At 47.7% G+C, this 27,174-nt stretch overlaps 2 protein-coding genes across 5 annotated transcripts in view; both read left to right on the top strand.

Moving 5' to 3' along the window:
• The window catches only part of HIGD1A (HIG1 hypoxia inducible domain family member 1A), a 1,051,097-nt gene that overhangs the window by 738,502 nt on the left and 285,421 nt on the right, over nt 1-27,174 (top strand). The gene's annotated exons all lie outside the window — the stretch shown is intronic.
• POMGNT2 (protein O-linked mannose N-acetylglucosaminyltransferase 2 (beta 1,4-)) lies at nt 221-27,037 on the top strand. 4 transcript variants are annotated; one of them, XR_007723478.1, is made up of 3 exons: nt 227-456; nt 1,677-1,790; nt 2,918-6,576. XR_007723478.1 is itself a non-coding variant. In XM_050780393.1 (3 exons), the coding sequence occupies exon 3, from the start codon at nt 24,819-24,821 to the stop codon at nt 26,559-26,561; it is 1,743 nt and encodes a 580-aa protein (XP_050636350.1). In that variant the 5' UTR covers nt 227-456; nt 1,677-1,790; nt 24,714-24,818; the 3' UTR covers nt 26,562-27,037. The 4 variants fall into 4 exon arrangements, 3 of the variants coding, with proteins under 3 accessions (XP_050636352.1, XP_050636350.1, XP_050636351.1); XM_050780393.1 differs by lacking the exon at nt 2,918-6,576 and adding an exon at nt 24,714-27,037; XM_050780394.1 differs by lacking the exon at nt 2,918-6,576 and adding an exon at nt 24,714-27,037 and having other exon boundaries at nt 1,592-1,790.

Here is a 27,174-nt window from a genome sequence, read left to right as displayed (position 1 = left end):
GCTTGCATTTAAATTTATTATCAGAACTCCCATAACTGTGTAATCCTAACACTAAATAAAACTCAGCCTCTCTGGGAGCAAATTGTCACTCTCAACATTCCGCAGGCTGGTGGCGGCGCGGGCTGTCCTCGGACGCAAACTACACCTCCCAGGATTCCGCGAGCCAAGGGGGTGGTTCTGGCCGGGACCGGAGCGACTGAACTCGCGGCTTTGCGCACGCGCACAGGCTCCGCGCTGGGCTCGCCAGCCGGGCAGGCGCACGAGGGACACCTGCGAAGCTGGAGGTGGCGGAGGCTGCGAACCCGGCGGCGCGGCCAAACCTGCGTTGGCTGCCTGGGCCTCCTGGGCCAGGAGCTGGCGCTGGGGGCGGCGGCGGTGTGGGAAAGTGGCGCCGCAGTGGGGCCTCCTGGACGTGTTGGCGGAGGTGGCTTCAGTCCCGCGGAGCCCAGGCTTCAGGTAAGACGCGCGCGCTCGGGGCTGGCGCGGACTCTGACACCCGTCTGGGACTTGGAGTGGAGGGGCCGAACCCTCGACCCCCTGGAGGAGACGATGCGGTGCCGGGCCCCAGAGTGAGGGGGAGGTTCTAGGACGCCTTCCGGAGATAGGAGAGTTTGCAGAACTGAGGGGTGTCGTGTGAAGCGAGCTGAGGGAGGCGCGGGAGGTGGGCGGGGCGGGGGTGGACCCTCAGGGTCGGGGGCTAAGGACCGGGGCAGCGCCCTGGGGCTTGCCAGTTGGAGGCCTCAGCTCGTGGCAGGCACTGGCGTTGGGTCCTCAGGCCCTTTTGCTTTGGGAGGTGATGGGTGGTGCGCATTTGACGCGGGCGGTGGGGAGCCACGCGAGGTGCGCGGAGCGGGCCTGGGCCTCCCGAACTGCCAACCCGGGCAGGCCTGCAGCTGATCCCTGGGCGCCTTGGGGGCGAGTGGGGCACGTACCATGTGTGCCCGGTGTAAGAGCTTGCCACGGCCTGCTTGGCAGTGCCGGGGTAGCCTCTGAAGTAGGAACCCAGTGGACTCCTGACTCCGTGTGTGTGTAGGAACCCGTCTCCCGCTCACTGATGGGAACTCTGCTAAAGTATGTGACCCTCAGGCTGGAGTCTTGCACCAGGTGCAGAGCGACCAGTGTCCGCCTACTTTATGCCAGCCAACACTTAGAGCCTGCTCTTGGGAGAAACAAGGATCCGCGTGGAAAGGGATGACTTCGGGATTATGGGGCGAGCTTGGTAGGACTTAGTAGCTAAGAGCATAGACAGAGGAGGTTTCATTCAGCAAATGTTTACTATAGTAAGCGCCCGGCCTTCAAATCCTGGTTCTCCGCCACTAGCGGTGTGCGCTTAAGCAAGTCATTTATCGTCTCTGAGCCTCTGTTTCTTTCTCTGTGAAGTGGAGATGAAAGTACAATGCCTTTATCACGGGGTTGCAGTGAGGATGAAATAATGCCAGGCAAGTCCGCAGCCCAGTATGTCTAAACAGTGAGTGTGCAGCAAATATCAGCAGTCGTGGTGACTAACGATAGAAACTGTTTGAGGTGCTTGGAGTCCAGGTTCATCTTTACTGGGACTAGCTGCCCTCTCTGGCTCTCGTGAATCTTGCAGATCTTCCAGCTCATCCTTTCATATTAGTCATGAGGAATCTCAGTCCCGCAGAGCTAGGAAAGAGCATAGGTCCCCTCATCCCCAGGGATGGTCAGCACGTTCCTTCCTGAGCCTTGGGCCCCTGCGAGAAGAAGAGGAGAGTGGAGATCTTCAGCAGAAAGGAAGACATGGTGCTGGTGGCTGGACCCTCCGTGGCCATGTAAGTATGCTGGTTGGCAAGTTCTTGCTCTGAGCCTTGCTTTAGAAAATATTTAGCAATAAACAAAGCCTTCTAGTAAACATTGCACTAACTAGAAAATTAGATTACCAAATCCCCCATTCCCCAATGGTCCTTGTCAATCTCAGCTTGGTTGTCAGTGGAATACTTTCCCCTGGGACCTGCTAATCACGTGATTCCCAAGGTTTCTTAAATTGGATGAAATAATAAATGTGAAAGGTGGAACCTACAAATGTCATCATGGGCTTTGGAGTCAGTCTTGGTTTTGAATCCTAACCCCTCCACTTAATCGCTGTGTGACGTTGGGCAATTCACTTAATGCCTTTAAGCATACTTCCTTAAATGTGAAATTGAATTAATAGCATTTACTTCAGGTTTGTAGTGGGGAATAAATGAGATAATAATGTAAAGCAGTTAGCACTGTGCCTGGCTGAGAGTGAAAGCCAGTGAACAGGAGTTATTTTACCATTATGATTAATAATAATATTAGAAAAATAATTGTCAGGCATGGTGCTTTGCCTTTGCTGTCTCTTTGAATTCACAAAACCACCCTGTGAAGTAGGCGTAATTTTGTTTTTCAAATCAGGAAATGAAGGCTTGGAGAGGTTAAGAATTGGCCTAGGGTCACATAGCGGCTAAGTGACAGGGATGGGAACTCATATCCTGACATCTCCAGCTCCAGAACTGGTGCCATGTAATTCTCCTTCTCTGCTGCCCATCATCCTTGCTGTTGTTGCATTCTTGAAGCCTAGTTATGACCTGGGGCAGCCTCCAGTCTTGCAGCAGGGAGTCTTCTCACACCAAGTGGGTGGGAGGCAGGACCCTGCAGCCTGGCTGTGTGCTTCCTCTCTGTGGCTGGTGTTGGATGTGTGGTGAAGCTGTAGGGGACAGTCCCTGAGTGAGTTGAGGGGAGGAGGTGTTAGGAAGAGGCAGCCCAGGCAAGGCCTGTGACCTCTTTAGGGTCTCATCACCGGACGGCAGGGCCGGGTGAGGGTGCAGGCTGGGTGGGACCTGGGAAGCTTGTGTATGAGAAGAAATGCCTTCGTTTAGCTCCTGGGAAATGTTCTGGGGCTGCACAATTATCTGAGCCTGATCTCTGCTTTGCGAAGGAGAGCAGACCTTGAGCTGTGGATGTGAGGAGAAGGAGCCCCGGACTGAGAGCCAATATGCTGCCATTTTAATCCTGGCTGCCTGTGAGAGCTCACACTGCCTCTCAAGATCTCTTTTATGAAATAAAGAGTTGGAAGAAATCATTTCTAAGGGTTCTTGTAGCTCTAAAGGTCAGTGGTTTTGTAATTCTAAATTGATGGCTTAACCCTCTCAGCACAGTACTAGGGCACATGGGATAATTATCACACTAATATGTTACCTAGACTCCTTAGGGTGAGAGAATGTTCACAGCTCCCTAAGCCACCTGTCATAGCCGGGTACTCTCTGCCTGGCTGGGTGGGGAGGAATTACAGCAAGAAGCCTTGGGTTGCTAAGTTACAGTCTAGGGCCTGTGGTTCTACATTTCCAGGGCCACCACACCTGCTGTGCCCTTGACTAATAAAAACTCACAGCTCTACAGTTTACTCTGCTTCTCTGCCATTGAGTGTTCCTCCAAGTCTGATGACAGATGAGCACAGTACTAAGAACAAGACCTCTGGAGTGAGAGACAGGTTCAAATCCTGGTGCCCTTCTTGAGCTTTAGGAACTTAAGCAAGGTACTTAACTCCACTAAAACTTGGTTTTCTCATGTTAAAAGAAAGTGGGGATAATACTGGTACTGCATTGGAGGGTGAGGCTTAAATGAAATAGGTCAGAAAAAGGGCTTAAGACAGCACCTCTCACATAGTAGGTGCTCAGTAAAGTAAGATGGTGAGACTGTTCATCTCTTTCCCCTACCCAGAGGCCAACATCCTCTTTCTTAGCTAACCTGGACAAGGATCAATCCTTTTGTTTTCTCTGACTTCCCATGTCCTCACTGGTACATACTCCAGCACCTGTAAGAGAATCAGATCTTTCACTCTGCCAGTAGTGACTGCCATTGGTACAATCTTATGCTACAAATTTCTCTGTTTTCTCCATTCTGAAAAGGCTAAGAGAGGGCCCCTTCTTTGCTGTGTAGTTGCTCCTCAGCTCTGAGCTAAGCCTCAGGAAGGGGTTGGGGACCTGGTCTGCTGTATTGCCACACCCAGTGATGAAACAGACCCCGGGGTCCTTTGACAGTGGAGGTTTGTGGCAGGAATCATGGCACATCCTGGAGTGGCATCTGGAGTTGCCACAGTTGTGCTGGGTCGCAGAGCTTCCAAGAGAGTCACACAGTAGCCATTGTAAGGAACTGGAGATGCTGTCCAAATTTGCTCTGTTCAGGGGCTCCTTTCTCAGGGGACCTACCTCCTCTCTGCTGGCTTGCAGGGATGGCCATCTCCCTATGTCCCCAGCTGGTGGCTGCTTTAGACCTAGGCTCCATCCTTAGTCCATTTAGCTGTGGCCAAGAGGTCTGGTCTCATTTCTTGCCACTCCCATACCACAAGTGGTGCACTTTGTGTGGGAAGGAATGGGTTGGGGCAACTTGTTTCAAAAGAGAGCTTAGAGTCTGGCAGGCTTCTCAGATTTCCCCAGAGCTTAGGCTTATGCATCATCTTAGCAAAAGCTGGGAACAGAATTTATTTAGCCTTTACTGATACTGATGGGGAGAGTTATTCTCAATTGAATCAGTTGTTTAACCTGGGCTAGCTAGAAATGCCTTGCTGAGTATCGCAAAATTGTGAAATGTTAGAAGAACCTTAGAGCAGTTCTCTCAGTATTGTGCACACATTAAGAATCACCTGGAAGCTTTATTAAGACACAGTTCCTAGGTCGTCCTCTCAGAGAGATTCTGGTTGTGCAGGTCTGAAGTGGGGCCCAGGATTCTGCATTTCTCAGATCCCAGGTGATGCTGCTACAACAGGTCCATGGATCCACTGAGTCCTGCTTTGGAGGACACCATGGCCAGCCCTACTCCCCGCTATGGAGTAGCCCACATGGGTTGTTCTTGTTTTTTGCTAGACCACTTCCAGGCAGGAGGTTCACTGCCCTACAAAGTAGCTGATTCCTCCATGCTCAGACAGTTATAGTCTTTAGAGAAGTCTTCCTCCAGCCGATCATGCTGAGCTCCACCTCCCCGTGACTTCTTTTTGCAGTTCTTACTCTAGGTCCCTGGAGCAGCTGGCACACCTGTGCTGGGCAGGACAGAATGGGAATCATATGTGCCACAGTCCACACTTGTGCCTGGGGCTTGGGTTGCACGTGTCACCATCATCCACGTGTGTCCAGTCAGGTAGAAGGGATTGTATCCACTCCTCAGGAGCGGCCTCACTCTTGTTGTGCAGCAACTCAGGTATTTGAAGACGCATGGGTACACGGGCTTCTTTTCTCCAGGAAAGTGTCCCTACTCCTTCTAGCATCCTACACAGTATAGGGGTTCTCAGTCCTTCCTCATCCTGGCTGCTCCAAGGTGAGTGTCCCAGAAAGATTCACATAGGGTGGGGTCGTATTAATGACTAATTGTACAGACTCTAATTCCTGACAAAAATGCGTAACCTGAACCTAATCATGAGAAAACATCAGACATTGAGGAATATACTAGAAAATAGCTGGCCCTGACTCTTAAAGGTTGTCAAGATCATAAGTCGAAGATAGACTGAGAAGCTGCCCCAGATTGGAAAGGAGTAGAGAGATGTGATAACTGGATGCCATGCTTCATCCCAGACTGGATTCTGGACCAGAAAATAGAAATCATATGTTAATAGTATTATCATTATAGTATCAATATTCATTTCATGAATTTTTGTTGTGTAACAGAAGGTTTTCATTCTTAGAAAATACATGCTAAAGTATTGAGGGCTAAAGGGGCCAGATTTCTCCATCTTATTTTAAAATGATTCAGAAAAGAGAGAGAATTTGTATACAGTTGCCCTCCTCAGGGAGACTTGTTCCAGGACCCCCCACAGATAACAAAATCCAAGGATGCTCAAGTCCCTGTTATAAAATGGCGCCATTATTTGCATATAACCTACGCGGTCCTCCTGTATACTTTAAATCATCTCTAAATTCTTTATAATACCTAATACAATGTAAATGCTATGTAAATAGTTGTTATACTATATTGTTTTTAAATTGATACTTTTTTATTGTATTTTTTTTTTTGAATATTTTTGATCCACAGTTAGTTGAAGTGACATATGCAGAACCTGTAGATATAGAGGGCTGACTGTATATAGAGAGAATGATAAAACAAAGATGTCAAATTAGCAGTTGGTGAATCTGGGTAAGAGTGTAGAAGAGTTCTTTATCCTATACATGCCACTATTTTGTAAGTTTAAAATTATTTCCAGATAAAAAGAAGGAGATCGCAGACCCTGCAGCCAGCCTACCTGGGTTAGTCTTATCATTGCTTCCTCTGTAAACCTGGCTTTCTAACCTCCCTGAGCTTTGATTTTTACCATCTATAAAATAAAGATCATCATTGCAGAGTGAAGAACCTGGCACCTAGTGATTGGCCAGTGGATCTTAGCTATGATAATATCATTATTATTAGGAAAGGGAGGAGTTCAGGGTGACACAGTGGTAATGAGACCAAAGGAAAACTCAGCCTTATCCTGTCACCTCCTTCTGCTTGCTGATGTGGGATCTCAGGCTCCCTGGGTGTCTGGCAGGGACCTGGCTGCTATAAAGCGTCACCCTGCAGAAGGCTTTGCAGGTAGTCACCTGAGCCCATAGGGTTCCAATGTTGAAACCCAGGTCTCCTGGCAGCTTTATCCCCTGCCTTCCCTGGCACTTCTGTGCCTGCCCCACAGCCTGGGCTCCCCAGGCTCTACCTGTCTGGGTATGCAGTGCCCACTGAACTGCACATGGCTTTGGACCTGGCCATCACTGCCCATGGCTTGGAGGCCTCATGGTTTGCTGGACATATGTGAGAACTAGACAGTGATGCTTATCTTACTGTGGACAGATTGTAGCAGTCATGAGTAATTGGGACATGTAGACACATAACAGAGATGCTCATCTTATCCTCCATCACCACCAAAACACCTCCAAAAACTTGCTCAAAACTCACCCACCCTCCAGCCAGCTTCCCTGGACGATTTCCTGTTGTGCACACTGCCTCGTGTTTCTTTGTGAATATTTTATGCTTCATATCTTGATCAGTTCAACCCTCTCAAATTGGGCCTGAGGGTCCATCTGGATGTGTGTACACACTGGCATCTGAGCATTCCCTGTAAGAATTGTTTTCATTTGATTTTGCAGTTCCACCTAGAAAACCTGGTGTAGGCGTGTTCTCCGTTACCTTTGTGAGCCACACAACAGAGGTTCCCACCATTCTGTTCCCTGTTTGCGTCCCTGTTTATAACCACATTGGTACACAGTGATGCCAGAGAGGACCAATACAGGCACATGTCACTTCCAAGTGACCCATTTGCGCTAAGCAAAAGCCAGATGACACGGCAGGCTATGTGGCAAGCAAAGGTTTCTGCGTTATTTGGAGGCTGAACACCGGTGAGAGGGTTGCAAATGAGCTGGTGGAAAGCCGAATGTCCTGCCCCATACTCAAACCTTGGTTTATCCTCAACAAAGACTGACATCACCCTTCTCACCAAAGTAGTACTTTGTAGTAGTACACAGATGACTGTGACTTAATTCTGTTGGAGGTTTTCCTGCTTTGAAGGGGTTCCTTTTCTATTGATAAGGCAATATAGTCACAGTCATCAGCTATTGATGGTGGATTAATGTCTCCAGCTTTGACTTTGCTTTGCTCTTTATTCTAAAGCAAGAAGATACTACCCATGTCAAAGTTTTAATCTAAGAAAGTGAGCCCTTAACTAAATGTTAAATATGCCTTGATAATTAAACTTACTAAGTTTTACAAGAACCACTCAGGCTGCCAGGATTTTGCCAAAGGATAAATAACCTTGGTCAGAAAACCTGATCTATAAATGCCTGAATTTATCAATAGCATTAGGTTAATATTTAGGAGCAAATGTAAGCATTATATTATTAATACCAGTTCCATGTACTACTTCTGATAACCAAAAAAAAAAAAAGAAAAAAGAAGGGGGAAAGAGATTATTCCAAGGATAAGGTTGAGTTAATGAAACATGTTTACTCCTTACTAATTCACAACATATAAGACCACAAATCAATACAGGACTGAAGGCTTCCACAATCTAGCACTAGTACTTCAGGCTGCATTTAGGACAAAGACGCTTTTCAGTGACAAAATAAGAATTCTGTAATTTTCAATTGAAAGTGTGAACAATCCTTAAAAGTCAAATTGCTGTAAAAGTAATATAAACCCTTCTGCACCATTGCTGACCCCCTCCTGGTTGGGGCCCTGCCTGATCTTCTGCAGCCTGGGTCTGGCAGGTGCTGGCTGTCTGGTCCCTCCACCTCTGTAACCCTTCTGATGGAGGAGTGACCGGTGAGCAGCTGGTTCTGGCAGTCACACAGTTGGGAACCTGGGCACAGGCCATGGTGAGGCCAGCAGGACAGGGGATTTGCTTTAGACCAGAGCTAGCAAACCAGCGTCCATTTTTACCCGGCAGCAGTGAGGCCAGCAGCCCCAGGCCTTGGTGCATGTTGTCTTCACTCAATTTGAATAATTGTGAGAAGTTACAAATTAGGACATTTCACATTTTCAATAGATTTATTGCTTCTCTGGGAAGATCAGAAGAGGGTTGCTATGGACTGAATCATGTTCCCCCCATTTATATGTTGAAGACCTAACCCCCATGTGATTATGTTTAGAGATAGGTTGTCCTAATAATAAAGCTTAAATGAGGTCATAAGGGTAGGGTCCTAATCTGATAGAACTGGTGTCCTTATATGAAGAGGAAAAGAGATCAGAGTGTTTCTCTCTGTCTCTCTCCCCACCTCCCTCCCTTCCCTTGCTTTCTCTCTCCCTTTCCCCCTCCCTCACCTGACCCTCTCCTCCCTCCCCGCCACACAGAGAAGAGGCCATCTACAAGCCAGGAAGAGAGGCCTTACCAGAAACCAACCCTGACAGACCTGTGAGAAAATTCTGTCATTTAAAGCACCCAGTCTGGTGTTCTGTTATGGCAGCCCAAGCAGACTGATACAGATAGGTACCACCAGACTGCTTTCGTGCCATTCTCTCATCAGCTGGCATTAGGTGTTCAGTCTCCAGGTCACACAGCCCACCTTCAGCTTTACTTTCTCCATTGGCTCCAGCCCTAGCAGGCATGTGAGTGTGCACCTCCTACTCTGGGCCCAGAATTTCTGGGGCTTTTACTCCTTATCAAACCTCAAGGCCCTTGTGGGCTTTTCTGTGCCCATGTCTGGGGCTGGCCAGGTCCCCCAGAATGGAGCCTGCACCCAGCACCAATGACCAGCCTCACATGGTGAGCCCCCCGCCCCAGGCAAGTGGCCCCACCCCAGCTGCTCAGCTGTTACTGGGGTCTGCAGATGTGACAACATTATCGATGCTATCCTCTGATGCTCACAACAGCTGGGATCCTAGAAAGGAAGATTCACTAAGTCTGGGAATCTGATAACATTTAGCTGCTCTTGGGAGCTTAGTAAAGTGGTTTGGGGGAGTGAATTGATAGCTTGCTCCTGCCTCCCTCAGTTTCTAAAGGGATTTTCTAGGCATGGTTTTTAATCTCTTGTTGATTTCTTTTTTCCCTGTCTTTTGAAAAAAATTTTGTTTTATCATGCTTTGTCCTGGCTGAGTCACTAAGCTCTTTGTTCCCCACTCCAGGTGGTCTCTAAATTTGGTGCCCAGTGTAGAGGCAGAAGCAGATAAACATGGTGGTGTTGGAGTACCCTGGTCTGTGTGACCCTGGAATGCCGAGAAGGCGAGGTCCAAATGGTGCCTGGGCTGTTAGCATAAGACAGTGCTTAGAATCCATGTTCAAATCCTGCCTCCATTCCATACATGATCAGGGACTTGGACACATTTACTTAGCTTCTCCCAGCCTCTGTGTCCCGATCTATAAATGGGTAATAGAAATAGTGGTGTTAGCCTCTTAATATTGGTTTGAAGATTGAATGAGAAAATATACCTACAGTGTTCGGTATACTGCCTGGAACATAAAGTGTTGGAGGCTGGTGGTTCTGAGTGTGTGTTTCAAGGTAAGAGTGGGTTCATATTTAATAGTTGCTGGTAATCTGGGAATCAATTTTAGGTGCTGATTGGATCCTTGGTAGCAGGATGGGACGGGAGGTACAGCACAGAATCAGTTGCTCGTCCTGGAGCAGTGGAGGGGCCAAAACTCTGCTTAGGGCACAAGTAAGAGGAGTGATGGGAAGAGGCAGCTTTTCCTAGTTTGATTACCTCTGCTTTTCTAAAGGAAAGCAAACAAATAAGGATCAAGGTTGTCATGTCCCCCTTGAAGCCCTTTGTCTTCTTCAAGAGTTTCACCGCTGAGCATGGTGATCACATCCACCCAGCATTCACTCATCTTCCCTTCTCCCTGCCCCACAGCCTGATGACTCTCAGCTGGTCAGCCAGTGGCATTCTCTGGTCATTGTCATGGGTCCAGGAGGGGACTGGGCTGCAAAGTTGGGTGGGATGTGTGTGCCCTTATTTGGGCTCGCTCCTCCCTTATTGAGTCCTCTGAATGTCTGAGGTGTTTCTTTCTCTTCTCTGCGCCTTGCCCCACTTTAATGAAGACTGGATCTTCTGTATCTTGAGGGTGGTTTTCAACACAGTCTTTAGAGTTCGAGAACACTGGGTTAAGACCTAAGCTTCACACCTGTTGTAACCTTGGACAAGTCACTGAAACTCTCCAACCTCCGATTCCTCATCTAAAAATAGGGAATAATGATACTTCATAGGCTTGCGGTAAGTACATAGAGGAACGCTTTAGGGCGAGACAGCCAGGAAGCACTGAGCACACAGCTGTCCTGGCTTGGAGCAGGGGCAAGACTGGAGAACCCTTTGTTAGGGCACCTGCCATGTCCTTGCCCAAGCAGGAAAAGGGCTGATCTGTTTTTTTTTCTCTGTGTGGAATGGCTCATGTCAGAGACCATCTGTCCTGTACCGATCCCATCTCATTGGAGGCTCTGTAAGCCCAGAGGGTGGTGGGGTGCTTTGCATCAGTGACCATTGGACCTTCATGCCCACCCGCACATCCTAAAGAATCAGCCTCTGTTTTCAGGAAGGCACTAAGTAGAGACAAAATGTATTATCCTGGGTGGCCCATGCCTCCAAGTACCACCTCTCACCTCCTCATGACAAGACTCTGTCTGGGCAGCCCTTGTCTCTTGAGAGGCAGCACAGGTGGAGATGCTTGGGGTTGAATCCTGGACTGTCAACACATGGCTCAGCCTCTGAGCCTGTCTCTGAATGGAAAATGGAGACAAAGTGCACCACCCTGCTGAGCAGGGGTAAGGAAGGATTTAGCGAGGCTGTGTGTGCGTGTGTGAGGGACCTAGCATAGCACTGGGACATAGCAGGAGCTCAACAGGTTGGGGTGCTAGCCAGATCTGACTGCAGACAGGGTGACCTTGCATGACTGCTCAGAAGTGGGTTCACTGGGGGACAGAATTAAGGACAGCAGGTGCAGGAGAGGCACATTCCAGCTCTGCTTTTGTGCTCTCAGAGTAAGTGCACAAAGGAGGGTGGGCTGCTTAGGACTGAGAGGGAGTTCCTCGTCACTGCACAGTCAGATTTCTTGTGATGCTGGGATCCTGGCCCCTGCCCATTTCAGCAGAGCCAGGAGACAGATGAAGTGGGGAATGGAGGTCTTCAGTCTGAAAGAGTTCTTATCCCTTTGTCACCAGTGCTCTGGGGAGGCAGTTGGTGCACAGAGGTGCCCTGAACGATCAGACATTAGGACCAAGCAGACAGTGTCTGTCAGACCAGGCTGCAGTCCTGTGGAAGACAGTGGCTTAGCTTCAAGTCTCTTCAGGCTCCAAGGCCAAGGAGGGCCACCTGGGCTCTCTCACGCCCTGAACCTCGTTGCTGCTGTTCTGTTGTCAGTGAGACTGGCAGCCTCTCCAGGCTGTGATAGCCCCACAGCAGTGTAAATTGGCCCAGAGAAAGGGGAAATCACTGGGTCTGTTGCCCAGTAAGCACCTTGGCCCAGTTATTCTTCACCATTGTGAATTTTCTTCCTAGAGAAGTATGCGTTTATTATCCAGGAACATTTCGATGTGGTGAAGAGGAAAGGCCTCTTTATCTTCTTTGGGGCTGGAGATCCGATTAATGTACTCCTTGCCTCCATCTGTTGTCTTTTGAAAACCTTCCTGAAGATTTTGCATGATCCTTCAGTTCAGCTGGCTTATGCAGGCTGTTGGGAGGAGGGGCAGGTGCCACTTGGGTGTGGGAAACAGGCTGACAGTGTTTTGTAGTGACACTGACTGTTCAAGTACTTGTTGGCTTCCTACTACCACACTGTGGCTACCTACTTCACAGTAGGTAGAAGTGCAAGGGTGGCTTTCCATGTCTCCACAGTGACAAAATACAGTAATATCTGTTTATTAAGGTTCCCCTCTGGATTCAGGACTAGATCTATTATTTTTTTTAAGTCTCCCAGGAGCAGATCCTGAGATCCTAAGACAAGGATTCTTTAGCAAGTAGATGATTTGTATTCAGTCCCAATGGACATGTAAACATGAATGGGGAGTGAGAAAGTGAGAGAGGGAAGGGAAGGCAGCCAAAAAGGGTGTGTGTCACGCTTGTTACCATTGTGGACAGCTGGGGCTTAATCCCATTGGGGACCCCTGGGAGCCAGTGTAGAACATGTCTCAAAGCTAACCTGCCTGCGGAGTATGGGAGTGGGGTATTCATCCGACAGTGGTGTAGGCTACCTGCTTGTAAGTGGTAAAGTTGGTAGAAACTCCCAGGCAATCAGAACTCCAGGACCTGATTGTTGCTCTGTCCGTCTCCAGCAAACCTTTCTTCCCATTTTCCCCTTGGAAGGGTAACTCGGAAACCTGAAATGCCCAGTGCAGGTCCATGCAGGCCAGTCTGTCCTGCCTTCCATCAACACTATTCTGGCAGGGCCTGAGAGTGGGGATAGGAGGATGGGAGTTGGGAGGGATTAGGGACTGGGGGATTGGGAAGACTTAGCAGCTAATTAGAAGCAGCCCCCATGTCCCCCAGTCTCGAAGGCTGGTCTCTGCTTAGTTGCCAATTTGCCTCACAAGGCCCCCACCCATGTTTCCTAGTTTATGAGCTTTGCCCTAAGGCCCTGATATCAGTGCTTTGCTGGGATTGTCCACTGCATGTACACAGTCAGTCAGGTCCAGATGTGGACCCTAGACTCCTGCCTGCCTGTGGCCACTGCCCCATATCCCCACCTGCTGCCAAGCCTGCCTTAGAGAGGGGCAGGTGGCAGAATGATCACTAGAGAGATGATGAATACCTGGAATACCTGGGGGCTGAGATGCCCACTCACGTTGGAGGTAAGTCTTTCCTCTCTTCTTTCCGTATCTCCGTGAGGGTCTAGCTATTTGATATTCCCTGGGTTTGTCTGTTTTGGCTTTGGCTTCTATTGGAAGCTGTTCTTTGATCAGGGCAAAATGTGTGTCAGCTCATAGGACATGAATCTGCCTCCCGTCTCTCCAGAGAGGACTTAGTTTTATTTTTTCTGAATATCAATTTATTTCTTGTTTACTCTTCAGAATTCTCTTATTTATAAATAGTGATTTATTTAATTCTTTATTGTTTCCTTTTTAATGTATTTATTATGTCAAGTAAACACAAAAGAGTACAAACATATAAAGAACCCCACCATCCCCCACCATCTTCCACAGTGATCAGTATTCCCTTGTCGGGTTCTGTCTGTCTACTTTGTTTGCTGGAGCAAACCACATTCATGTCATTTTACATGTCATTACCATTTATAAAGACTCATGTTCTCAGCTGGGTGCGGTGGTTCACACCTGTAATTCCAACATTTTGGGAGGTTGAGGCAGGAGGATTGCTTGAGGACAAGAGTTTAATACCAGCCTAGGCAACATGGCCAGACCCCTTTCTCTACAAAAAATTTAAAAATTAGCCAGGCTGGTGGCCCGTGCCCATAGTCCTACCTACTTGGGAGGCTGAGATGGGAGGATCGCCTGAGCCCAGGAATTCGAAGTTGCAGTGAGCTGGTATCATGCCACTGTGCTGTAGCCTGGGCAAAGCAACAGTGAGACGCTGTCTCAAAAATAAAAAATAAAAAAATAAAAATTCACGTTTCTTATGTATTTTAAAAATAAATAACTTTTTTATTTTGAATACATTTTAGACTTACAAAAAAGTTGCATAAACCACTTCTCCCCACTTCCCCTACTATTAACATCTTACAGAGCATAGTATAATGATCAAAACCAGGAAATTCACACAACACATTAAACCACAGACCTTATTCAAATTCTGCCTCTTGTCCCATTAATGTTCCTTTTCTGGTCCAGGATGAAAGCTAGAATCCCACACTGCATTAAGTTGCTGTGTCTCCTTAGTCTCCTCCAATCTGAGGCAGCTCCTCCATCTTCCCTTGTCTTTTATGACTTTAGCCCTGTCAAGTACTGGCCAGGTATTTGGTAGAACATCCCTTAATTTGAGTTTAAGGTTTTCTCTATTAGCTAACCTACAGACCTTATTCAGAGCCAGAACTGGAGCTAGAACCATGGATCCCCATTTAGAAATATAGATTGAAGTTACACATTTTGGGCAGGAAAACCATAGAAGTGAGGTCCTGTCTCAGTGCATCATATAAAGGGGTACATGATGTCAGTGTTATTACAGGTGATGTTAATTTTGATTACTTGGTTCGGGGCATGTCTGGCAGGCTTCTCTACAGTAGTTTCCATTTTTACTTTTGTAATTAATATGCACCTCATGGGGAGATACTTTGAGACTATGCAAATATCCTCTCATCATACTTTTTCACCCACTAATTTTAGCATCTATCAGCAGATCTTGCCTGCAACAGTTATCACTGTGATGTTTGCCAAATGGTGATCTTCTATTTCCATGATTGCCTCTATATTTTTTAATTGAAATTCTCTAAGGAAGATCTGTCCGTTCTCTCCTAATTATTTATTCATATCAATATTGACTCATGGATATTTTATTCTATGGGTTATAATTCATTACTATTACTTTTTAATTTTGGTACTAAAATTATACAAGATTTAGCTGTTGGGAGCTCTTTGATGCTGGCTCCTGTGCCTTTTCACTGTCTCCTCATCTTTTTTTTTTTTTTTTTTAATACTTTTACATTCTGGCACTACAAAATGTTCCAAGCTCGTCTTGTACTTTCCCTGCCCTAGCCCTGGAATAAACCATTTCTCCAAGGAGCTCTGGTTCCTTTTGTAGAGAAAGATTTTTAGAAAGCTAGTTCTGGGTGCTGGGTATACTGATTGCTGCTGCACTGTCACTGCTTCCAGGCCCTCTTGGTGAACTGAAGTAGGACACCTATAATTCCAACCTTTTCCTTAGCTATGACAGTTATCACTAGATACTTTGTGGGAGGAGAATCAGTGTCTGAAATTAGCACCTTGATCTTTTGTATATACAAAAAGTGTTTGAGCTGTGCTTGACATAGTTCCTCTTACAAATGTCAGTCCAGTCATTCGTTTAGGGTAAACACTCACAAATATTGCCACTGCTCCCCCTGCTCATGTTCCTCCCTGGTGCCTTCCTCCCTGCCACCCCAGCATGAGCTCCTCTTCAGTTCCCTGGTTTAGATCTGAGCTGAGGACCTCGGGGTGATCTCCCTTCCACCCCCTGGTAAGACAGTCTCTCCCTGTCTTTCCAGTCTCTTTTGAAACCTTTTTGTCCCTTTTCTAATTTTATCCTTTATTTTTTTTCTTCTCCTAACCTCAAATGTTAATGAACTCTCCCTCTTCCTGGTCTCTTTCTAGCTCCTGGCTTCTCCTCTTTCCTCCTAGAGATCAGATGTCAGAACTCCAGCTGAGGGCATGTCTTACTGATCACATAGGTGTTCTCTCTTGAGAAGAACTGTCCATACCTTGGTGGTGGTAAGGATACCTGGTTCTTATGGCAGAACCACGGGACACTGGTCAAAAATAGTCATATCAGCACTTTAATGTGGTTCAGCACAGTGGTTCTTAGCTGGTGGGGTTGTATGGAGAATGTCCACTTGGGGGCATGCCTATTTGAAAGAGCATATCCAGTGATATAATTTTACATTGAAAAGTAAAATAAGGCCGGGTGCGGTGGCTCAAGCCTGTAATCCCAGCACTTTGGGAGGCCGAGACGGGCGAATCACGAGGTCAGGAGATCAAGACCATCCTGGCTAACACGGTGAAACCCCGTCTCTACTAAAAAATACAAAAATCTAGCCGGGTGAGGTGGCGGGCGCCTGTAGTCCCAGCTACTCAGGAGGCTGAGGCAGGAGAATGGCGTAAACCTGGGAGGCAGAGCTTGCAGTGAGCTGAGATCCGGCCACTGCACTCCAGCCTGGGCGACAGAGCGAGACTCTGCCTCAAAAAAAAAAAAAAAAAAAAAAAAAAAGAAAAGTAAAATATATAGATAGATGTTGATATAAAATACCAACATCAGAAAGTAAAGGTTGATGGAATTCACTGGTCTTGAGGAGCAGACGTTGCAGAAGAGAGTCTTATGAATGAGGGAGAAGGGGATGTTGAACTTTACAGGTCAGTTTGGGGCATGAGAGAATTTCTCTTTATTATCAATGGGTGAATGGGTTGAAAAGACTGAGGAAACACTGAGTTTAATTAGATTTCTCAGCTTCAGGGTTTCTAGGCTCACAGAGACACTCCCCTAGAGATGAACAAGGCTGACGGGAGGTGCTGTTAAAACCCAGCTAAGAAGGCAGCCACAGAGCTCTGGCCTCTCACCTGTGGCTGGCCCAGAAGTTCTCAGCCCATGTTCCACAAGAGCCTTGAAGACCTGAATGAAGGACATGAAGTCAGGGCCCCACTATATTCTCCTTTCTGCAGGGCCCTCAAGATAGCTGTGACTTTATCCTCTTCTCTTACCACCAAGAAGGCCCATTAAGATGTGAAAGAGTGGAAGTTTTATTAAAGGATGAGCTTTGAGGTTGTGAGAATTTATTTAAATTTAAATCATCTGCAGACTTTGGGACTTGAATTGCCATCAGGAACATGCTGCTGTGCCCCCTTCATGCAGAGTGTGACCCACCAGCTTCCTCTGTGTGCTCCCTTCTGGGTGCCCCCATTCTAACACTCAGGCTCTCCTCTCCTGTATTAAATGGGGAGACACTGAGCTTGGGAGCTCCTAATTGGCTTTTTTCTACCTCTGTTCTCCCAGAGAACCTCCAAGCTGCTCTGTTCCAAGACTTATAATAGCTCCCCATTGCCTATAGGATATAATTCAAACTCCTTGATCTGGCATCACACCCTCGGGTGATTCTTCTAAGTTTCTCTCTACTTCTTCTCCTTGTGAACCATCCATTCCAACCAGACCGGACTGTGGGGTGGCCTTGGGTCACATTCCCTGGACTGCCTCCTACCCCCTGCCTTTGTACTGTTCAGATATCACATCTCTGTCCCTCTGAAAGCTCCAGGAAACAGCCACACCAGAGGACTTGTTTGCTCCTCAGGAGGGGTCTGGCGCTTCCTGCCTGCAGGGCTCACTGAAGCCTACCTTCTGCCCGTGCTGTGACACTTTGGTGGCCTTAGTTCTCATTCCCTACTGGCAGATGGCACCTGTGTAGAAAATTGTCACAGATCCTCTATTTGATTGTTTTCATGTCTCATGAAAAGGTTTCTTAGGGAGAAGGCTTCATTTACCCAAGTTATAGAAGAGTCCAGGGGAAACTGATGCGAAATAATCCCCCTAGGCTGGAGCACAGAGCTCAGAAACAGGAGACACAGCCAGACCCTGCATGTTTACCTCACGCATGGCACTTTGCAAACAGGTTCTCCTTCCATACCAGTTGGAATGTTCTGGCTATGGGAAGCCAAAATCCCAACCCAGCCTAGCTTCAGCAATGAGGAAAGTTACCATTTCTCACAGCAGATGTCCGAGATGGGGCTCGGAGATGTCACCAGGGTCCTCTATATCTCTTTGGCCATACCATCCTAGGCATTGTCTTTGCCTCAAGCTGGTTCCCTCATGGTCAGCAGATGGCAGCCAGCAGCCCTGGGACAACATCTTCTTTTTCTGTCTAGTGAGTGGGAACATGACATGTGACACCTCATTCCTCAGCTGAATTGGTCCCACTCGGGTAACCTGCCATGGCTGGACCAGTACCTGGCCCCAGAAGTAGGCTCTGCTGACAGTCCATCCACCTGAGGTGCAAGGTCTGAGCTTCTCTGAACCTCATGGGTATCAGCCGGAGGGTGGCTCTCTGGACACACTGGGGATGTTATTAGGAAGAGGAAGAGGGCAGTGGCTGCTGGGGGAAGCAACAGTGTCCATTATGTCATCTGTCAGTACACTCGACCTGGATGCCCAAGACGCAGAGGGTTGGCGACTGACCAGGCCCAAGGTGCCACCAGTGACACAGTGACAGCGTTCACTGTCTGGTCTGTCTCCATCTTCTTTGGAAGGAATCTTCTCCTGCTTAGCTTTAAAATCCTTTGTTTCAAATGACTGTGATGAAAAGTGACAGTTCCTGCCTCACCACTGATCAGTTTTTGCTTTGAGTCAGATGAAGGTAGCCAAGTGTGTCCAAACTGTTTTAAAATGCCAGTGTTTTGTCTATATCCCAGTGGCCCTTTATTAGCTACCTGGTGCCTTAAAACCTTTTTATTTTCCTCTCCGCTATATACCGCACCTGTTAGGTTGAACCTGATGGAATGAAATTGTGATTTTTATAAGATAAAAGTGGTTATCACCATTCACGAAATTCAACTAATACATCATTTCTGACTTCCACTTTCCTGTGAGGTGGGTGCTGTATCCCCATTTTTGTTGATGAGGAGCCTGAGTGTAGAAAGGACATGCAGTAGGTCGAGGAGCTGGGGTTTGAACCCGAGTCTTTCTGTCTTTATCCTCATACTTATCCAGACAGTGCATATCCTCTTCTGGGAGCTACCTGCAGCCAATAGTGCATTGGAAGCTGAGAGCCAGGCTGGTTTGGGAGACGATGTGATAGCTACTGATTGATCAGTGATACCTTCAAAGGTGTCTCCAGAAGAGCAAACCGTTAAACTAATGTATGGAGTTGGCTTCCCAAGACTGAGGTGTTCTGACTGTTCTAGATCCAAGTAAGTTCCGCACCCCTCAAGAGGGTTTGAGCAGCTCATCCGTATCAGACTGGCCCAGGCCCTGGAGCTAGGCAGGTAGATGGTGAAGCGGAGACTTAATTTCATGAGAACCTGAACACAGAAGCTGCACCAGCTGGGCCTGCTGGTGACCTGCTGGTCTCCCCAGTTGTCCCCACTGGGAGGCAGCGCTGCAGCAGGTGTGTTTTAGAACACTTCTGTTCTTATTCCTGATTTGCTGTGTGATGTTGGGCAAATTGCTTTTGTGGGCAAAATGAGGACTTGCTTAGTGGTTGTTAACCTTTATAGCAATGGAATTCCTTCTTAAGAGCACAGAACCCCTTTTTCAAATGAATTATTATGGTCCCTATATTAGTTTTCTAGAGCTGCTGCAACAAATTACCACACATTTGGTGGCTTAAAATGAAAGAAATTTATTCTCTCCCAGTTCTGGAAGCCAGAAGTCCAAGATTGAGGTGTCAGCAGGGCCATGCTCCCTCTGAAGGCTCTAGGGGAGAATCCTTCCTTGCTTCTATTTTGCTTCTAATGGTTTTGGTCATCCGGGCTGGTTCTTTGGCTTATAACAACATCACTCCAGTCTCTGTCTTCCGTCGTCACATGGCCTCTGTTTCTCTGTATGTCCTTTTCTGTCTCTTTTAAGGGTAGTCACATTGGATTTATGACCCATCCTCATCCAGTATGATCTCATTTCAAGATTCTTATCTAATTGTCTGTGCAAAGAGCCTTTTTCCAAATAAGGTCATCTTCTAAGGTTAGACATGATTGCCTGAGTGGGAGTCACCTCTCCTTTCTGCCTTGTGAGAACAAAAAATGAAGCCACTCCTTTGTATCCTGGCTTAGCTGGGCTTATGTTTATTGCTTGCATCCTGCTTCATAGTTGATTGCTAAGCAGGTGAGAAGCCAAGGTCAGCCTGATGCTTTATCTGATCATCCAGGCACCCAGGAGCCAGAGAGGCATAGCAACATGTCCAGTGTCATGCAGCAAAGTGATAGACCTGATCTGAAGTTCTGCAGGGTTCTGGCTGCAACATTTGGCCCTTTGTCTTTCCCCCATAGTATGCGATAGGGAAGAGTCACATGCATAGCATACTCCTGTGGGCATACAGGTGTTGTTGAAACCCAAAAGATATTTTGCAGTGAAGCAGAGCAGAACAGTAACTCATACTAGCTGTTGCTATTAATAAGGCATAACTAACACATAGGCTGCTCACTGCTGCCCACAGCTTAGGCAGTGGGGTTGTGGGTTCTTGTGCCAGCTAAACAGTGATCCTCATCTTCCTGATTCAAGATGTATCAGAAAGCAATTGAGTGATGGTGATGTGATTATAAGGATAACATTGAGCCTACTTTAATTTATATACAAAAGAAATAGGAAAACATTTCCAAGCTTTTAAACTGATAAGTGGTAATGTGTTTCATGGCCTGCTTCTTTGATTAAGAACTACTTGGTTTTCCTCAAATCTGTTTGTACCCCAGAATCACCTGGGAGCTTGGTTAAAAAAAAAAAGTAGATGCCAAGGATACCTCAGGTTCTGGTCAAAATGGAGTAGACAAAATTATCCGTATCCCTCTTACTAATATAGCTAAAAATACTGGACATTATATATAAAACACTGGAAGACTGAAAGGTGGAGAAAGGAGTGAACCAACTAGGGACTCTGGAACTCACAGAACAATGTAATGGTGAGTCCTCTGGGTTTTCTTCTTGCCTCCTACATATTCTACCGTGGGTGCTAGAGAAGCCCACAGTCCAGGAATGCCAGTGAGCACAGAACAAAACAAAGCCCCAAGGAAGCTTGGTCTCTTTTGTCAAAGGACTGGAAGAAGGAACAGTATAGTACAACTGTTTTGTTTTTTTGTTTTTTTTTTCTATAAATACTCCATTCCTGCAAAACACCAGAGAAAATTGCCTCCCCCTCCAGTCCTCAGTTTTAGTAAAGGCCAAATGGATAGCGTATTAGTCTGTTTTCATGCCAATAAAGACATACCCGAGACTGGGCAATTCACAAAAGAAAGGTTTATTGGACTTACAGTTCCACATGGCTGGGGAGGCCTCACAATCATGGCAGAGGGCAAGAAGGAACAAGGCACATCTTACGTGAATGGCAGCAGGCAAAGAGAGAGCTTGTGCAGAGAAACTCCTGTTTTTAAAACCATCAGATCTAGTGAGACCCATTCACTATCATGAGAACAGCACAGGAAAGAACCCCCCCGACCCAAGATTCAGTCATCTCACACCAGGTCCCTCCCACAACATGTGGGAACTACGGGAGCTACAAGATGAGATTTGGGTGGGGACACAGAGCCAAACCGTATCAGATAGCCTAGACTTCCACCTTTGCCTAGTGGTAACCAGCTGCCCCACACCCTCCCCACTTGATGGGAAGCCTAGACTTCCACCACCGCCTAGTAGTAGTGTACATCCTTCACTGTGATAGTCCTCTTGGGGCCTAGACTTCCATCCACACCCCAGGGTGTCATTGGAGGCCAACTGCAGAGCCTGGGTTTTGACCCCCTGACATACACTCTGTGCTGAGTATCCCTCACCCTCCCAGCCACAATGGTGTTGGTGGAGGCTGAGTAGGGAGCCTGGACGCCCACCCCCAACCAACAGTAAGAGTCAATGCTCTCCTTTCCCCGACCAGTACGGTTTTAACAGAAGCTACTAAAACAAGATTTAAGTAAGATCCAGAGTATCATAACATTATAACCAAAATGTCCAGGATAAGTTTTAGCAAAAAAAAAAAAAGTTATAAAAACTAAATGGAAATTTTAGATACGAAAAATAGAGTAACCAAAATTTTAAAATTACTGGATGGGCTCAATCGAGAATGGAGAGGACACAGGAAAGAATCAGTGAACATGAAGCCAGAATGATAGAAATCATCCAGTCTGAACAACAGGGAGAAAAAAATACTGGAAAAAAATTAACAGAGCTTCAGAGATATGTGGGACAATACAGTTTTTTTTTTTTTTTAAATCTACGATTGGTGTAATTGGAGTCCTAGTAGAGCAGTGTGGGGCTGCAGAAGTTTTCAAGGAACTAATGGCTATGTCCCACATTTGGGGGAAGGCAAGAGCCTACAGATTCAGGAATCTGAGCAAACCCCAAAGAGGATAAACCCAAAGAAATACATGCCAAGGCACCTCAGAGTCAAACTTTTGAGAACTCAACAAGATCTTAAGAGCAGCAGGAGACGATGCATTTCCCTCCAGGGAAAAACAATTCGAAGGGTAGCAGTTCCTCATCAGCAGTCACAGAGGCCAGATCACACAGCATCATTTTTCACATACTGAAAGAAGGAAAATCTATACCCCACATTCTATACCCAGTGAAGATATCCTTTAGGAATGAAGCTAAAATCAGACATTTTGACATGAAGGAAAACTAAGATAATTTGTTGCCAAGAAATTAACCCTTAAAGAATAGCAAACAGAAGTTCTTCAAAGAAGGGATGTAGGAATGGAAGGAAACCTGGAACATCAGGAATGAGGAACGAACATAAAGAGTAAAAATATGGGTGAATATAATAGATGATCCTTTCCCTCTTGAGGAAATCATACTCGACAGTTGAAGCCAAAATTACTGTCTGATGTGGGTCTCATTATATGTAGAGGAAACATGTAAGACAATTATATTATAAAAGAACCTAGGTGGAGGTAAAGTTTCTACACTTATTTGAAAAGTAAAATGTCAATACCAGTAGACTGTGATAAGTTACAGGTTATAATATGATGCCTAGAGCAACCACTAGAAAATCTATATCAAGAGATGTACTCAGAAACACTGCTGATAAATCAAAGTGGAATTCAAGCAATTCACAAGAAGGCAGGAAATAAAAGAAACAAATAATGCAGATGCTTGAGCCATACTCCAGACCTACTGAATCAGAACCTCCAGGACTGGTGCCTGGGAATATGGATTTTTATTTAGCAACTACTCCTGAGGATTCCAGTAATCAGCCAGGCTTGAGAACATCTGGAGTAGACAAGTATTTTTTAAACAGCAAGTTGCCAACCTGATGAGTTAATTAAGATGATTATGGGCAGGTTTTTTTTGTTGTTGTTGTTAATGAGCTTAGACTAAAGTATGCTAGAAAAAACTAGAATGTATGATACTTGTTCAGGGTAATTCTCATTTCCTGATATTTGGGGGTGGGGAGTATATAATATATTCATATGTGTGGGCTCAACCTTTGGATAAGAGTAGGCCAGAAGAGATCTCATGCCTCCAGGAATGGCCTTCAACTAAGTAATGCCCAACAGGATTTGATAGACATGTATCCCAGCTTCCATACTATATCCAGCATATGATCATGGGAGGAAGGCTACACAGGGCATTAACTGCTCATTAAGGTACCCTGTATGTGTTGGCTTTGGTCCGTTCTGTGTCTCACTTTCCCACTCTCCTACAGGTGTTTCATGGGATAATTTCTCAAACTGTTTGGATTCAAATCCTTGCCCCTGACTCTGCTTCTTAGGGAACCTAGCTGAAGACACCTTCTCTTTCTAGGCAAGATGCACTTGGATTCTTTTCATCACAGGGAGGTAGGAATTGCATCAGGACCTAGCCACAAGAGAATAAAGGAACAGCTACTCCCTCCCGGTGCAGTGCCAGGCAGGTGTCAGGTGTTACCTGTGCTGCTCCTGTGTCACAAAGGATGAGCTTCTTCACTGTCTGAATAATCCTGGGTCCCAGAGCAGGCATGATACCCTTCACAATATCACAAGAAGAGGGAGTAAATGCTCACCCCTAGCCAGGCCTCTCTGTCAGTGTGTGTATGTGGGAGAGGGCATTTAAAACCCTGTTGGGTTTTTTTTGGCTCAGTATACAAAACATTTTTCAATGATGACACCCAGATACAATTATCTTACCACCGAGGGGACGAGTTTCTACCCTTCTCTTAAGGGATTCTAAAGCCAGCAGGCATGATTTCTAAAGGAACTTTAAGCAGGAGCAAAGCTTAGCTGACCATACATGTGTGTGTCTCAGGTGGCATACCGGGGTCTTGTACAACCTGGGAACAGTGTTCACAGATCTCCAATGCCAGTTGTTCTCATTTAACGGAAAGTCATTACCCAGAGTCCAGGAATGTCAGGCCCCTGCAAGGGATTTTCCTATGGCCTGTCATCACAGATACCTCTCTTGGTTGGCTTTTGCTGCAGCAGTGCTTCATCACAAACAGCCCCAGAATTTCAGGGATGTTTAATCAGCTGTTGTTCAGCCCCGATGTCTATGTGTTAGCTGATCTTGGCTGGGTTTGGCTGATGGCACTGCTGCTCTTGGCTGGGCCCACTCAGTCATGAGGGATCGGCTGAACTAGAACAGGGTATGGCCGGAGCGGTTGTGCTTTGTGCGTAACTCGCTCCTCTTGGGGCCAGCAAGTTAGCCTGAATACATTCTTCTTATGCCAGTGTCATAAAGAGGGCAAGGCCAGGCCAAACACTTTCCAAACCTTTGATTATGTTCTGTCTGCTGACATCTCACTGGCCAAAGCAAGTTAAATGGCTAAGCCCAAAGTCAGGTATGGGGATGCACTCTCCAACATGGAGGCGATGGGGAGGGAGTAAATATTTTAAACAATGGTCTAATCTACTATGCCTACCAATGAGCACAATGGCTGCAAGGATCCAGTGCTGTAGTGGGCACACAGAGCCTAGCACAGCGCCTGGCATATAGCAGGAGCTTGTAATGATGCCAGGCAGACTGTGCCAACTCCTTTTTCTTTTCCTTCTCTCCTGCAGGCTTTCACCAGTTCTCGGGATGCCCATAGGGATGGGTGAAGCCCGCCTGGCCTGTGGTGCTTCCCAGTGGCCGTCATCTCACTAGGGCCCCACAGTGGCATTAGGATGCACCTCTCTGCGGTGTTCAACGCCCTCCTGGTGTCGGTGCTGGCGGCGGTCCTGTGGAAGCATGTGCGACTGCGTGAGCATGCAGCTACACTGGAGGAGGAGCTGGCCCTCGGCCGACAGGCCACAGAGCCAGCCCCAGCACTGAGGATCGACTACCCGAAGGCACTGCAGATCCTGATGGAGGGTGGCACACACATGGTGTGCACAGGCCGCACACACACAGACCGCATCTGCCGCTTCAAGTGGCTCTGCTACTCCAACGAGGCCGAGGAGTTCATCTTCTTCCATGGCAACACCTCTGTCATGCTACCCAACCTGGGTTCCCGGCGCTTCCAGCCAGCCCTGCTCGACCTGTCCACCGTGGAGGACCACAACACCCAGTACTTCAACTTCGTGGAGCTGCCTGCTGCTGCCCTGCACTTCATGCCCAAGCCGGTGTTCGTGCCAGATGTGGCCCTCATCGCCAACCGCTTCAACCCCGACAACCTCATGCATGTCTTTCACGACGACCTGCTGCCACTCTTCTACACCCTGCGGCAGTTTCCCGGCCTGGCCCACGAGGCACGGCTTTTCTTCATGGAGGGCTGGGGCGAGGGTGCACACTTCGACCTCTACAAGCTGCTCAGCCCCAAGCAGCCTCTCCTGCGGGCACAGCTGAAGACGCTGGGCCGGCTGCTGTGCTTCTCCCATGCTTTTGTGGGCCTCTCCAAGATCACTACCTGGTACCAGTATGGCTTTGTCCAGCCCCAGGGCCCGAAAGCCAACATCCTGGTCTCGGGCAATGAGATCCGGCAGTTTGCACGGTTCATGACGGAAAAGCTGAACGTAAGCCACACAGGAGCCCCTCTAGGCGAGGAGTACATTCTGGTCTTTAGCCGAACCCAGAACAGACTCATCCTGAATGAGGCAGAGCTGCTGCTGGCACTGGCCCAGGAGTTCCAGATGAAGACAGTGACAGTGTCCCTGGAGGACCACGCCTTTGCTGATGTCGTGCGACTGGTCAGCAACGCCTCCATGCTGGTCAGCATGCATGGGGCCCAGCTGGTCACCACCCTCTTCCTGCCCCGTGGGGCAACTGTGGTAGAGCTCTTCCCATATGCTGTCAATCCCGACCACTACACTCCCTATAAGACGCTGGCCATGCTGCCTGGCATGGACCTCCAGTATGTAGCCTGGAGGAACATGATGCCAGAGAACACAGTCACACACCCTGAGCGGCCCTGGGACCAGGGGGGCATCACCCATCTGGACCGGGCTGAGCAAGCCCGTATCCTGCAAAGCCGTGAGGTCCCACGGCATCTCTGTTGCCGGAACCCCGAGTGGCTCTTCCGAATCTACCAGGACACCAAGGTGGACATCCCATCCCTCATTCAAACCATACGGCGTGTGGTGAAGGGCCGGCCAGGACCACGGAAGCAGAAGTGGACAGTCGGCCTATATCCAGGCAAGGTGCGGGAAGCACAGTGCCAGGCGTCAGTGCATGGCGCCTCCGAGGCCCGCCTCACTGTCTCCTGGCAGATCCCATGGAACCTTAAGTACCTGAAGGTGAGGGAGGTGAAGTATGAGGTGTGGCTGCAGGAGCAGGGGGAGAACACCTATGTGCCTTACATCCTGGCCCTGCAGAACCACACCTTCACTGAGAACATCAAGCCCTTCACCACCTACCTGGTGTGGGTCCGCTGCATCTTCAACAAGATCCTCCTGGGACCCTTTGCAGATGTGCTGGTGTGCAGCACGTAGCGAGCGGGCCACAGCCCGGCCTCGGGAGGGTGGCTTCTGCAGTTCAGCATCCCTGGGCCCGTTAATCCCACTGTGGAGACTTCTGGGAACTGTCTATTTATTGAGCAGACCTGCCCCAGGCCTGTGCCTCCACGTCATCTTGTTGCCCCGGGGGTGTGGTGTCACAGCACTCCTCTTTGTCCTAGAGATATGGGAGCCGACTTCCCCTTCTCCCATCCTGAACATTTGTACCCCTGGAGAAGTTCCTTAGCAGGGCGGAGGAAGAGGAGAGGAGGAAGGAAAGAAAGAATCACAAGGAACCTCTGGCTACGTGATCCTGATGTTTCCTACTGAGTTTTTCTGGTATCCAGATTTCTGGAAACCGAGTAATCGTGTACTGTTTGATTGGGTGGTTCATCTGCTTCCATCCCAGTGAAATTTACCTGTAGCCCAGTTAAGGGTGTGTTTGGAACAGTCATTAAATGATTCTAAGCATCTTGGTCAAGTCTTCTTATTGGATGGGAGGAAGGGGAGCCGGTCTTCAAAACCCAGGTGCCCTTTAATCTTGATTGTTAACTAGGGAGACGTGGCAATGGGAAAGCGTCCAGGATGGCAAAGTGAGCAAGCTGGTTGG

This window comes from Macaca thibetana, chromosome 2 (genome assembly GCF_024542745.1).
Source record: "Macaca thibetana thibetana isolate TM-01 chromosome 2, ASM2454274v1, whole genome shotgun sequence".
In the NCBI taxonomy this organism is placed as follows: Eukaryota; Metazoa; Chordata; class Mammalia; order Primates; family Cercopithecidae; genus Macaca; species Macaca thibetana.
Note: the sequence above shows the minus strand (reverse complement) of the source record. Positions and strands in the feature narration are given on the sequence as shown.

Coding starts and splice junctions, on each gene's coding strand:
- POMGNT2 (XM_050780395.1), top strand. CDS start 24,819: ATGCACCTCTCTGCGGTGTTCAACGCCCTCCTGGTGTCGGTGCTGGCG.